Below are 12910 nucleotides of genomic sequence, written 5' to 3'. Positions count from 1 at the left end.
ATCAATCTTTAGATTATTGGACAACGTACATTATATTTTCTACTTTGAAAATGTACGTTGTTGTTATCAATATCAATTGTATGCTATGGTCATGTTATTGTAGCTTAAGATCATTATGGCTTGTAGGTTACGTTGTAAAATCACTTGCACTTTGTATGTTAGTGTGTCTCTAAATTTGAGTCTTCATGGAAGATTCCTCTCCGCTTTGAACGCAATCAACGTAGAAACCTCAAAAGCTGTGTTTTTATTAGATCGTTTAAAAACCGGTTAATAAATAATTGTAGCGGCATAACAGACCGTGTAGGTTGGTGTAGGGTGTAGGCGACCTTACGAGTGACCGAGCAGTATAATTGCCCAAACGATAAGGTAATTGCGCGGGCGCATGCGAGGCGCGACCCTCTCGGCGGACTTTCATTCCTCTATAATTTTCTAAACCTTTCGTTTACTTTCTACGGTGTTCAAGATAATTATTGCTATTGGTTGTGGTGTTAAACGTTTGTAAACAATTTTAATCGCATACCAGGTATTAGCTAGACATAAGTACTCCTCTTAGGGACTTTTTAGGTGTATTATTGACTTTTCGAGAACTCTTTCTACCTCTGCGTCATATTTGACTGTAGCTCTGCAGTATTTTTGAAAACGTTATAATTTAATTTATATTTAAACGTGACTATATTTTATTCGTTGTTAAATCACTTTCTCTAGTTCCTTCCCCCTTTTACTTCAAGCATAATATTCTGTACTCATTGTGAGCCAAGTAGATCTATTGTGATTTGTGGCAACCCCGACGCATAATATCTCTTTTATTATACTTCTTCAGGTGAATTAACAAGTCGTTTCTGTATTGTTTCAGGCCCGGGCAGTCGGAGCACGGGCACGCGGCGCTGGCGTACGGCGGCAAGCAGGCGGGAGTGGCGCCGGCGCGCCCCCCCGCGCCCTACGCGCCCTCATACCCGCCCGCCCAGCTCCGCCTGCACCAGCCTGGCTATGGCTCGGCCGCACTCACATACAGGTATAGCATATTATAAAAGTCATCAGAGCTTATAGACTGGATAGAGTAGCGCCAAAATACTACGAAGTTTAAGGCTCAGTGTTCAGGCCCTACGTGGACCTGAGCTGGGCCCATTTCTTTCCCAACTAAACTCCATCACCATCACAATATAGCTATTAGCTATTAACTAAGCCTAAATTTAAAGCTTGTGTAAGATAACAAAAAACTAGAAAAAACTCATAAAGTAGGCACCGGGTAGATACTTCTGACTTTGTTTGTCTTTTAGACCTTTGTTTAAAACAATGAATTCCTCGTTCGTGCCCACACGCATTACTTGTATTTACGCTGCACTGCAGTCTGCAAGTACGGCATAATACTAAAATACGTCATATGAGCGTTAGCCTGTGTGGCCAGGTGTGGCCAGGTGTGGGCAGGAGTGCCGCGTGGCCCACCCAGTGCCGAGTCCATAAACCTAGTTCACCATGGTGTGATAGTAGATAGTTTATTGTGCTGGTCACGTTAATTAATATTGAATTGAAGCGTTTGCCACCTAAATAAAAACAATTATTCATAATATGTATTATGTTTATGGTCACCAACATTGATTTGACCACTGTAACTTTCTTCGTCTTAGGTGGTCGACTAGTCGTGTTTACATCCGCTAACTAAGGTTTCAGTGCAGTTGTTATTTGCATAATATTTCTTTTTTTTTTTAAACGCCTCCGTGGTCTAGTGGTATAGAGCGCGGCTCTTGACTCGGAGGTCGTGGGTTCGATTCCCGCGTTGGAAACATGTTATTTCCAAGTTTGGTTAGGACAATGCAGGCTGATCACCTGATTGTCTGACAAGTAAGATGATCCATGCGTCGGATGGGCATGTAAAAAGTCGGTCCTGCGCCTGATCTCTCGCCGGTCGTGTCTCGTGTCGGTCTTCCGTTCCACTGGGTTATGAGAGTAAAGGAATAGAGAGTGCTCTAGTGTACTGCGCACACACTTGGGCACTATAAAATTACTCCTGCGTAGCTGGCCTGGTTTCAATGAAACCGGCTACCGTCACCGAAACCGGTGTGGGAGCTATTATTATTAATATTTCTTTTACCGACACACATCTCAACACGAGCGACCGTTAAACTTTTTTGAGCCAGCATTTCGCAACTTGCGTTGCGGCGGCAATATTTCTGCAACTCTACACTATATTGCTAACAAAACAAATTCGTTTTGTAAACGTTTCACAACATCAATGTTCTTGCGTGCAGGTATTTGCCTATTTGTTAGTAGCGGGTTTAATAAATTGCCAATTTAAAATATTATATCCTCTTTAATTTCCATTGTTGCATATTACTGGACACTGTGTTTATAATTCATGAATCATAAACGATAGAAAGTGAGCCTTGAAAATATCCTTTATAGATCATTCCCGCATTCGTTCATCTCATATACCCAGACCTAGATTCATTCTCTAAGACAACTATGAACAAAATTGATTCACAGACAGACAAAGGACCTATGTTGACATAACTTAAACAAATCACGTAGATTCACCATCTGCCTTAATCAATTTCTCTGATGATCATGCTTTTATTTCCACCGAGCTTCAAATACGAAGTTTCCACTTTAAAAAACCACTTAAAATTTATATACGTGGATATTATAACAGTGAGTTCTCATCATCAATAACACACAATAGTCAGTAACAAGAAACCCTGAGAACAGCGAGGGAGGTGAGCAGTTCACAATGGGTTAGGTGACGGTGCATGGCGTTGTATAACTGATAACTGCGCAATGCGCATGCGCATAAACTGAATGCTCATGGAAATCGCTCGTTTAGTAAAACGACAGTCTTCTGCAACCATTATTATGACTGCCTAGAAATGGTTTCTTTCTACCGAAGTACGGTATTATGTCTGCCCCAGATGTACTATGAGTCAGTAAGACGAAAGTATATTTAGAGCATATTTGCCTGTTATTTTTAGATGAAACAGTCAAACAAACAATGAATGGATTCTGTTCATAACCGAACTATTGAAACAATATCAGCCCTATGAAAGAAAAGCTTTCCAAAATTCCAAGATGTGTTTTTATTTTCATTTACCTCAGTCCTCACATAACTGTACTTATACAGACCCGTTTTACCTATCGACGTAAAACGGGTCTGTCAGGCCAACAGGCCATCGGCCTTTTAAAAATAATCCCGAAATTAAAATAAATTAAAGTAAGTAAATAAATTTCAAGGTATAATTTAATAATCGTATACAAAAGCTTTTTGTGTTAGTGAGCTGTAGTTTTGCTTGCCTTTACCCTTTTTTTAGATATAAAGATAAAACATTTTGACCCCCTTAACGTAAGTAAAAGAGGTCTAGCTTGTCGAAACTAACTTGGGCGTCGTTTGGGAGTTTATGTAAATTTTATTGTTACCCTCGACAAAGGCGTCTACGGATTTATGAAGAAACTTCTCTGAGGTTCTGTCGAAACGCGAGAGGCGGAGCCAACTTTGTCATGTGCTCGATTTATCCGCTCCATGAAAATTTATTTCTGTATCAGATTCAGTTTTAGAAGAAAAGGACGAAATATCCTTTTAAGAAGTACATAATTATTATGTGCAGCCGATTTTCTGCTTTCTCGTTTCGAAGACGGAGCAGACCAAAAAAAGGGTTATAAAATTTTGGTACTTAAATAAGTTTTGTAAGAGAAATCGCATCTAAGGAGTTATTTTCGAAAAGAATGTGGTTGTTTTACCAAATCACTTATTCGGCAAGATATAAATCTTATTTATTCAAGAATCACGTACAAATCCAAGTCAAAACATACAGAAATTACTTTCAAAGCCATATTTTGTCTTTTATGGTATTGTCGGTTTTTTATGGGCTTGTTTTGTTTGTGAATACATAGCCTTACAAGTTACAACGTTCTTAGTTTAATTGATTTTATGTATTTTTTCCTGTTTTGCTGTTCTCGTATTTCGTAACTGCAGTATTAAATCGTGTTTATAATCTCTTAATTTGTCCAGTCATACACCAATATTACCACGTCAACAATATTTTTTGTCTGTCTGCTTGGCAATAGCGGTTGGCACCGATGTACAAAAAAAACACAAAAACTTTTGTTTGCTCAATGTGACTAGTCTTGCAGAAAATAAGCCTATTGTTTAAAAATCCAACTATAGAACTTTGGTTAGAGTTTTTTAATCCTTTGATCACGTCATCTATGTACTTACTTAAAAAAACTGATATGTAAGTTCATTTTTTATGATTTTAAAGTATATTATCATTACATTTTTAAACCAAGCATAATATTTATTACTAAATTATGTTACGAATAAGTAGAATATAACAATTCCTTTCTCATAATAATGCTGATGTAATAACTAATAACCATAATATTATGTCGTTCACAACTTGACGAAACACAAACGAATCGTCTTGATCTACCAATTTATTCCTTTGCCGAATGTTACAAACTGATTTATATGTACCTAATATAATATGTATATTATTACATAAGAAAAGTATTTTACAGAAAGTTTAAGACTAAAGCTAAAATAATAAAGTATTATAAAAGATTATATTTTATTAGGTATCTAAGAATCTAGATTCTAGTGCAATTACTGTCGTCTGTCACGACTCACGAGCTGGTTCGTCGAGAAACCCGGCGAGCGGCGACGCAGTTGACAACATTGTAGCATTTGTAGCTCGGAGCCGTTGAACGCTATCTACATTCTACGCCATTACTACGCCAAACGCGTGTACATCTATTTTTAGATCGACTAGTTTTTATCACTAATATTATGTGTACCTACTATTTATAATTCGTATTTTGTATCGATCGTTGTATTCGTTTCACCCCGGAAGTATTTAGAGATACTCGAGAGATTGCGAGCATAAGTTCGTAAGTCACATTTAAAAATAATGACGCCGCTAGCGCCAGCACGAATTTATACACGAGTAATGTACGAATATAGCGCGCCACGTTGGCAACCACGTGTTCGGGACGCGCTCTGAATGATAAAAAACAAACAGCGAGAGCGAACGGTCGCCCCTCGCCCCCCCTGCCCGCTCCGCCGACCGCCCCCCGCGCGGCAACCTTGGCCTTCCCGCGCCTCGGCCGCCGCTGAACGTCGATATATTGCGATGTTTTAATTTTTATCTCAACTTATCCCATTTTACTTTGTGTTTATAGTTACTACTGTTATTAGTTCTGCAGGGTGTTTATAATTATTCTTAATTTACCATACTCTACCGTAGTTTAATTGGTTTTATCTTAAAATACGGTATACGCATAGTTTGAATTTTTATCTTCATTTTGTTTGTTTATAGTTATTACTTATTAGTTGTGCAGGGTATTTTAATTTTGTTCTACTTAACTCACTCTACCACGGTTATTGACTTTATTTTAATTTTTATCTCAACTTGGGGTAAGTTTTAAATACTTACTACAAAGTTTTACTTTGTAGTATTTAAAGCTGTTATTACTTATTACTCTATAGGAATGGATGCAGGATGTTTAAATGTTGTCCTGTACTTTGGTCATTTCACAATGGCTATTTTTGATTTTTTTTTTATAGCTGTCTCATTAAGATGTTTTATTTTTTGCCTCTCTAAGTCTCAAGTTAGTCTTCTTTACATAACATCTATACTGTACAGTCAGTAATACATACAGGTGATGTAATCTCACCTCAATTTTGCTCTTTATATGGTTGTTCGCACTTCTTATTCTTATCTAGGTACATGTTACAACTATTCATCTTATCTCCATGTAATACTCTAGTATCTAACTCAAACTTGCTCTTTAGACTTTGTAAATGAAAATTATTCGAATTTCGAACCACCTTACTCATTTTACATCGCGTTTGCATTTTGGGTAACTTTTGACAAAGTTTAGTATCGATTTTAGCGAGTCTGCGTCGCTAATGGGCAGTGGCAGATAACAGCTGTTATCAGATTACTGTGCGCCGGTCATTGACCCCGGCCCCCATCGCCGACGTGTCACACGTGGGGACGTGGGGGAACTGGGGGATCGCGAATTGTATAATGTATAGCCAGCTTGTGTGTAGTTTTACTGTTATTGCAGTTTTTCGTAAAATACACACATCGACAAAGTCGACGGATATTTGTACATATATAATTATTATTGTCGTAAAAAAATTATGATTTTTAAATATTTCATAAAATACAATTACTTAATATCCCTAGACTTTGTTGATATTATGTGTATTAGTTACTAATTACAGTATTCTCTAGAGAAAAAGAAACGCATATATGTACATATAACAAGATTACGTAATGACTGTAATGAGTTCTAGAAATTATTTAGTAATTTCTAACATAATTAAAATTAATTTTCCATCGTTTAATATGCAAATTAATTAAGAGAAAATAATTTATTATTTTATGTTACTTTTTCGATGGGATAGCAGAAGAAGAGATTACTAAAATATCAGTTGTACCAAAATTAGAGTTAACTATTAATTTATCTAAGTTTTTGTTGGTTTTAATAAGAAACTAAAAAACAAACGCAAATCGTAATCTTCAAAACAGTGTTGGTGCACCAATAATGTTCGTTGTAAAAATATGTAACTTGAAGTTTGTAAATTGTAGTGCCAAGTGGACATGTTACGACTAGTTTACCAAGTCCATTTAATTTATCCTGTTTCCTTGAAGTCGCTTATAGTAATTGTTTATCCAGTATCTATAATAGTCTTACCTGTTCCGCGAATCGCTATAGAGATTTGGATTGAAATGTCAGAACTCTGATCTATACCTAATGGTTTATCCCTCGAGCAATTTCGTGTAACACCCTGTAGCTTTCTTTGGTTTGTTGCTGATCTTTATTGTGACGAAATAAGGGTTATTCTCATAGTAAGCGAGGTAATAACGGACGATCGTGTAAGCAATTACAATGTGGCCGCTAGCGCTAGTATAGCGCAAGGTTTTATAATTAAAACAACATGCCCCGATGAGGCTGCTGTTATTGCTTCATTTCAAGAGACATGGCGGTAGACGGTAGACAGACTGGTTTGGCTAGGTAATTGTAGTTTACGTGATGAACAGCAATCACCTAAAAATTACGTATTGCGTAAAATATTTATACGTTTAAACTCAACCTGAGTTTTATAAGAATTGTTTTAATAATATTTTAGGGGTTGCAGTTGGAATTAAAAAGTAAACTGTACAGTGTACATGCCATACAAAATTCTGCAAGTACTTAATATAAAATCCCTGTTGCGCTGAGAAAATATAATTTGTTGGTATTTGTAGTAAGTTTAGCTGTTGTAAGTGGAGCTCTACAAAGGAATATTTCTGGTCTCCGAATTCTCTGAATAGTGCCTACTAATTTTCCGTCACATCTTAATTCTTAATTTATTCACGTCATGCCTTGTACTCCATTCTGTCACAATAGACATAACTACATTCTGTGGTCAATCCGTCAATGGTCATGCTTATTTTGGCTGAAAGAGGCCAAAGACGATGACGAAACGTCAGTCGGACGTTACTTGTTACCTAACATGGAAGAGCAGAATTTCAGATATCATACATTTTTTTAAATTTTGGATGAAGTTTTGTGGTTTCACCATTTGGAGTTTGGACCCGAAGTATGTTTATTTTTCTCTGTGGTTTGGACTCTGATGCATAAACAAGGTGTAACAGAACTAAGTGATAATACTTTAGGGTGTGTATGCAGTATGTGTCCCTTATGCAGAGTTAACTGTAAAAGTAGCAGCGCTGAAAGAACACATTTTTTAAACTTTGTGTAGGAAAATGCATGACGCTACTTGGGCGCTTGCAAAAATCACAAAAATGAAAAAATATAACCCTTCCTGGCAGTCGGGTAAAAACAATTTGCTCTGTTAGCGCTGCTACTTTCACCGTGAACTCTCTACAAGGAACACATACACACCCTAAGGGAAATCGCACAAAAAGTCTGTCGTCTGCGATCTCCCTAAAGTATTACCACTTAGTTTTGTTACATCTTGTATATTAAACGTACATTTTCATCAATTTCACCATTCAACAGCCCCAAGTCGCTCATCCATCGTTCTCGTGTTACAGGGACAGCTACGGGCGGGCGGTGGGGGCGGGCGGGGCGCGCATGTCCCTGCTGGGCTCGTACCTGCCGCCGCCCGCGCCCCCCGTGCACCACCCGCCGCCGGCCGACCCGCCGCCCTTCAAGAAGATCCGCCTCTCAGCTGACCGCCCGCCCCAGCAGCAACTCAGGGTGGATACTAGGGTGAGTAGGCTGATGAGGAATGAGTCTGAGTACTGAGTAGTGACCAGCGCCCTGGGTAAGATTTCTTCGGCGCCCAGAGTGCTGGTAGAGCTAAAAAAATTCAGGCGCCGCAGGACGTGCCCTTTTTGTTCTGCCTTCGGCGCGGCGTCCTGGGCGGTCGCCTAGCGTCGCACGGCGCAACGCCGCTACTGGTGACTAGAGTATCTAGTGCGTCACGGTCTGACTGGACTGATAGAAGGCTGATTTATAGTACAGTAACTGGTGCCAGTATCACTGGATTCTGGCGCTGGTCGATGCTGTATAAATGCAAACCAGTTTCTATACAGTGCTGGACTACTATCGAGAGATGTTGGAACCTGCTAGAGTAATATTAAAACAGCACTTACCACCCACGCCATAGTAGTCGTTTGAAATAACAAAATTTCAAGTAAAGCCTCGGCAGTCCGCAGGAGATGATGACTGTATAGTCTGTCAAGAAAGTGAAGAAATTAAAAAGTGGCAACATCGTAGTGTCATCCCTTTTTTCTTAGATTGCTTTGAAAGGGATGGCATTACGATGTTGCCACTTTTTAATTTCTTCATTTTCTTGACAGACTGTAGCTTAGAACAGGCTCCATGACATCAGCTGTCAAATACAAAAACTGGATCGCATTTGAAGTAACTCCTACTCGTCATGTAAGGAGACAATGGTAGTTATAAATGTATAATGCATAAACCAGTATATAAATAAGTCTATGTTATAATGGTACAGACAGATACTCAGATATATGAGCACCACAAACTTGAGCTAGTAAACGTAATTATTTTTATCCGTGAAGGTTGTAATTACTGTAGTATTTCCGGTGCAAATCCTGGGGTCAACATACACATTAAAGCTGATAATAATGTTATACGTATTTTGACATTGAATAAGTAACCTTGAACTCTGTTTTAAATTTATATCATGTCCAATCACAAACTTACAAGTAAATTTTCTGAATTCGCTACTTTAATAATTATTTTAATAAATACAAGTTACAACCAGAAAAAAGTTAGCTTAGAATAATCTTGCTCAATCTAGGGTGGGTTGCACCAGAGGCGTGGTTAAAGTTATGGTTATAGTTAAGGCTAATTTAACTTTAAACTTAACTTTGAACACAGAATTTGACAGAAGACGTCGCTGGTCCGACAAGGCTTTAAATGAACGTGGGCGGGGGCGCTGCTGGTAAAGGAGAACTGTCAAAAATGGCGTTTTTGTATGATGACAGCGTTAGTTCCTTTTTACGCCACGTGCATTTAAAGCCTTGTCGAGCTCTATGGTTATGGTTAAATATGGCGTCCATTTTTTACTTTAACCAAAGATTTCACATTTTGCATTGTAGTTAAAGTTACAGTTATGGTTAAAGTAAGGGTGGGTACTGGGTACCCTTAGAAGCGGGCATAAAGTGAACTGTTGAAATTAGTTTGAGGGGTGAACATTCTGTACTTAAATACAATCATAACAATATGAACATTCGATTTACAAAAAAAATATGATTATGATAATATGGCTGTCTAGTGTCTACATATAAACTGTACTTGGTATTGTTCTGTCTGACCTACTCTAGGATAGTCGCTAGTCAGCTGCGAATGACAGCATAATAAATGCATATCACTATAATTGTCCAATAAAGCATATTCAATAAATCAATATCAATTGACGTGGTCACTGGTCGTTATTGTGTGGACTGTGGTCTGTGGACCTCACACCAGATATTGGGACACTATTTTACGGAGTCACTAGTGTGTGTGTACCTAATAGGTATACATTTAAAATTAGTACATATAATATATAGTAAAACCATGTTGTGTATGTCTGTCAGCAAATATTGCTAATGTATGTCAGAAAACACACAGCATTCGACTGTGACTTTAACAGAAAAAACTAGAGTGCCATATATTATTTAGAATTAATCGAGAGCAAAACAGTTATTTCATTTATTATTTATTTATTTAAATCAGGCATCTTGATCCTTCGCCCATATAACATATTATCAATACCTTTAAGACTAACATACATATATTTTATACTTTTATACTAACACTAAACACGTATTGTCATTTGTCTGCGACGTGGGGCGCGAATACGCGCGTCGCGCGGGTGGGACGCGCGCTTATTTATGTACCAACTACCATCGAGGGAATTGATTCCTAGGCAGTCGAACGACCAACGTCATATTTTGGTCGTATCATATCAATTCAATGTTAATTGTGATCTGTCGGCTGGGTTTGACGTAACTCGACCAAACTACGTAGGTCCGCCTTCTGCCTATGGGCTATGAATCAATTTCCTCGATGGTACATAAAAATTAGTCTACGAGGTAATCCAGAACTAAACTACAGACTACAATAATTCTCAATAAAGTTCGTCGAGTACTTTATGCATGGAGAAGAAAAAGATGTCGCCTTTTTTTCAGTAAAATCATTAACGGTAATTTTGATAATATTCCAGGAAAACGTGATGAATTCGTACAGCGGCAGCGTGGAGGTGCTGTCGCCGAACCCGCCGTCAGACACCACCGTCGACGACCAGGCCTTCCGCACCACCAAGGATGACCTGCTGCAGCAGATATCTAAGGTATACCCTTCACTTCACTGTACTGACTTGAGCAGAGTATGTTGCTTCCTCTGAGCTCTACTGTACTTACTCGACCAGACTGTGTGTCTTTTAAAGTAACAGATTGACCAGATGAATAACTTTGAAAGAATAGCTTTGTTGATTGTAGGTTAGCTAATGTGGACGATTGGATGGTCGCCCTGTTATAATGGTCCATCTAGGATCTCTGATCATGTCAGGACTTAATCACTAAGAATTTTGAACTAATTTTACCCTTTTATTAGCTATAAAAGTTTCCCACTGTGTTACAAACGTTATAGATTTCTTATAGAGTCCTTTTTTGATATAAGTATTACAGAACATTGTATAATTTTTACGTTTGCATAAAATGGATGGGGTATAATAACGGGTTCAATGGTTATAAGTTCTATTCTAACTGTTCCCTGTATCTATTCCAGGTGGACCGCGAGATGGCGCTGTCGGAGACGACGCTGTCGAAGCTGAAGAAGAAGCAGGCGGAGCTGGAGCAGTCGGCCTCCAAGCCCGCGCAGACCGAGGTGCCCGAGGAGGCGCCGCCCCGCCACCGCAGCCTCGCCCAGTGTATATACGCGGATAACAGGAAGAAGGTACTACATATCAGACAAGTTGATTCCTAGGCAGATGGGGGGCCTACGTAATTTGGTCGCGTTACGTCTAGTCCAGGCGACAGATCACAATTAACATTGAATTGACATGATCCGACCAAATGACGTTGGTTTGTCAATTTTTCCTCTATGGTACATTTGCTCGATAAGACCTTCATAACTACTTCCTGAGCAAGAACTCAGATTAACGCATGTGGTGTAAACTTTGAGGCACCAACAGAACCAGAACAAAATACCCCCCTTGAAACCTTTATCTGTACCCTGATGAGACTGCCAAAGTACTGTAGTGCTTCGGGCATGTTCGCCGACGCCGGAATCCCGGACTATTTCGCAATTATCAGGGCGCGTGTCGCAGCATTTTGGTCTCGCATCCGTTCTTCAAACAATGAGATCCTTTCTGTGTGTGCCGGGTGCCCGGAAAACTCGATCCCAGCCTACTGGCTTTCGGTGCATCGTGGCAGTAACCAAAAGTGATAATTTTAGATTTTAACATTTTAGATGTATTTTAATTTTATCACTTTTTAACTTTTATTTTATTTATTTCTTTTATTTTTAACTTAAATTATGTTATTTTATGGGTCTATTGCCTGAATTAAACGATTATTTATTTATTTATTTATTATTTATTTATCGGGGACCGGGGTCCAGTAAGCAAAACCAACCCCTTGGTGAGGTGTTATTGCTTTGGTCTCCCCTAATCTTTAAACATTATTAAAACAAGGTAGAAACATATCCTAGTGAATGTAGAGCCCCTAAAACCTAGAATTATAGCAAGGAGTTATGTGCCAGCCAAAGGACTGTCTGACATCATATAGGACGGCTTATGATCCTAAACTCTTACCCCCTTACTAATAAACGTTGTATAAGCTTTGAATAGTTATACAGTGTTTTGTTCCTGTTACACAAGTGACATTTTTAATTGGATTGAAGAAGACAAAACACTGTATAACTATTCAAAGCTTATACAGCGTTTATTAGTAAAGGGGTAAAACTGTATGCTGGTTTGTGGCGATGGTAAGGCAAAGCCTTGGTAGCCAATTCTCGTCAAATCGCACTGGCCACTACACAGTTAGTTTCTTTCAGTATAACATATCATTAACCATCTAACCACTGAACAGGCGAATCAGGCGCACGCGGCGTTGGCGCACCTGGGCCCGGCGGTGCAGTACCCGCTGTACAACCAGCCGCAGGACGTGCCCGGATACCACGACAACATCCGGAAACACCGCCTATTCCGGAAACGGCTGGGCGAACACCTCAAGAAGCTGAAGTTGGAGGCTGAAAAGGTAATTACTTGGAATTTTAGAGCCACGCTCTAAAAGGTAGGTAGATTTTGAAATAGTAGATTTCAAAATCTACCTACCTTTTAGAGCGTGGCTCTTGACTCGGAGGTTGTGGGTTCGATTCCCGCGTTAGAATTGTGTTATTTCCAAGTTTGGTTAGGACAGTGCACCTGATTGTCTGAAAGGTAAGATGA

The 12910-nt window shown here is 38.9% G+C and overlaps 1 protein-coding gene across 1 annotated transcript in view; it reads left to right on the top strand.

Annotated features, from left to right (window-relative positions):
• Nucleotides 1–12910, top strand: part of LOC121728239 — a 157806-nt gene that overhangs the window by 112088 nt on the left and 32808 nt on the right. Inside the window, exons 5-9 of the mRNA XM_042116380.1 lie at nt 854–1012; nt 8037–8214; nt 10685–10810; nt 11248–11415; nt 12552–12719. Coding sequence (XP_041972314.1) covers nt 854–1012; nt 8037–8214; nt 10685–10810; nt 11248–11415; nt 12552–12719 — 799 coding nt within the window. The remainder of the gene's footprint in view (nt 1–853; nt 1013–8036; nt 8215–10684; nt 10811–11247; nt 11416–12551; nt 12720–12910) is intronic.

This window comes from Aricia agestis, chromosome 6 (genome assembly GCF_905147365.1).
Source record: "Aricia agestis chromosome 6, ilAriAges1.1, whole genome shotgun sequence".
NCBI lineage: Eukaryota > Metazoa > Arthropoda > Insecta > Lepidoptera > Lycaenidae > Aricia > Aricia agestis.
This window is presented reverse-complemented; position numbering and strand designations above follow the sequence as displayed.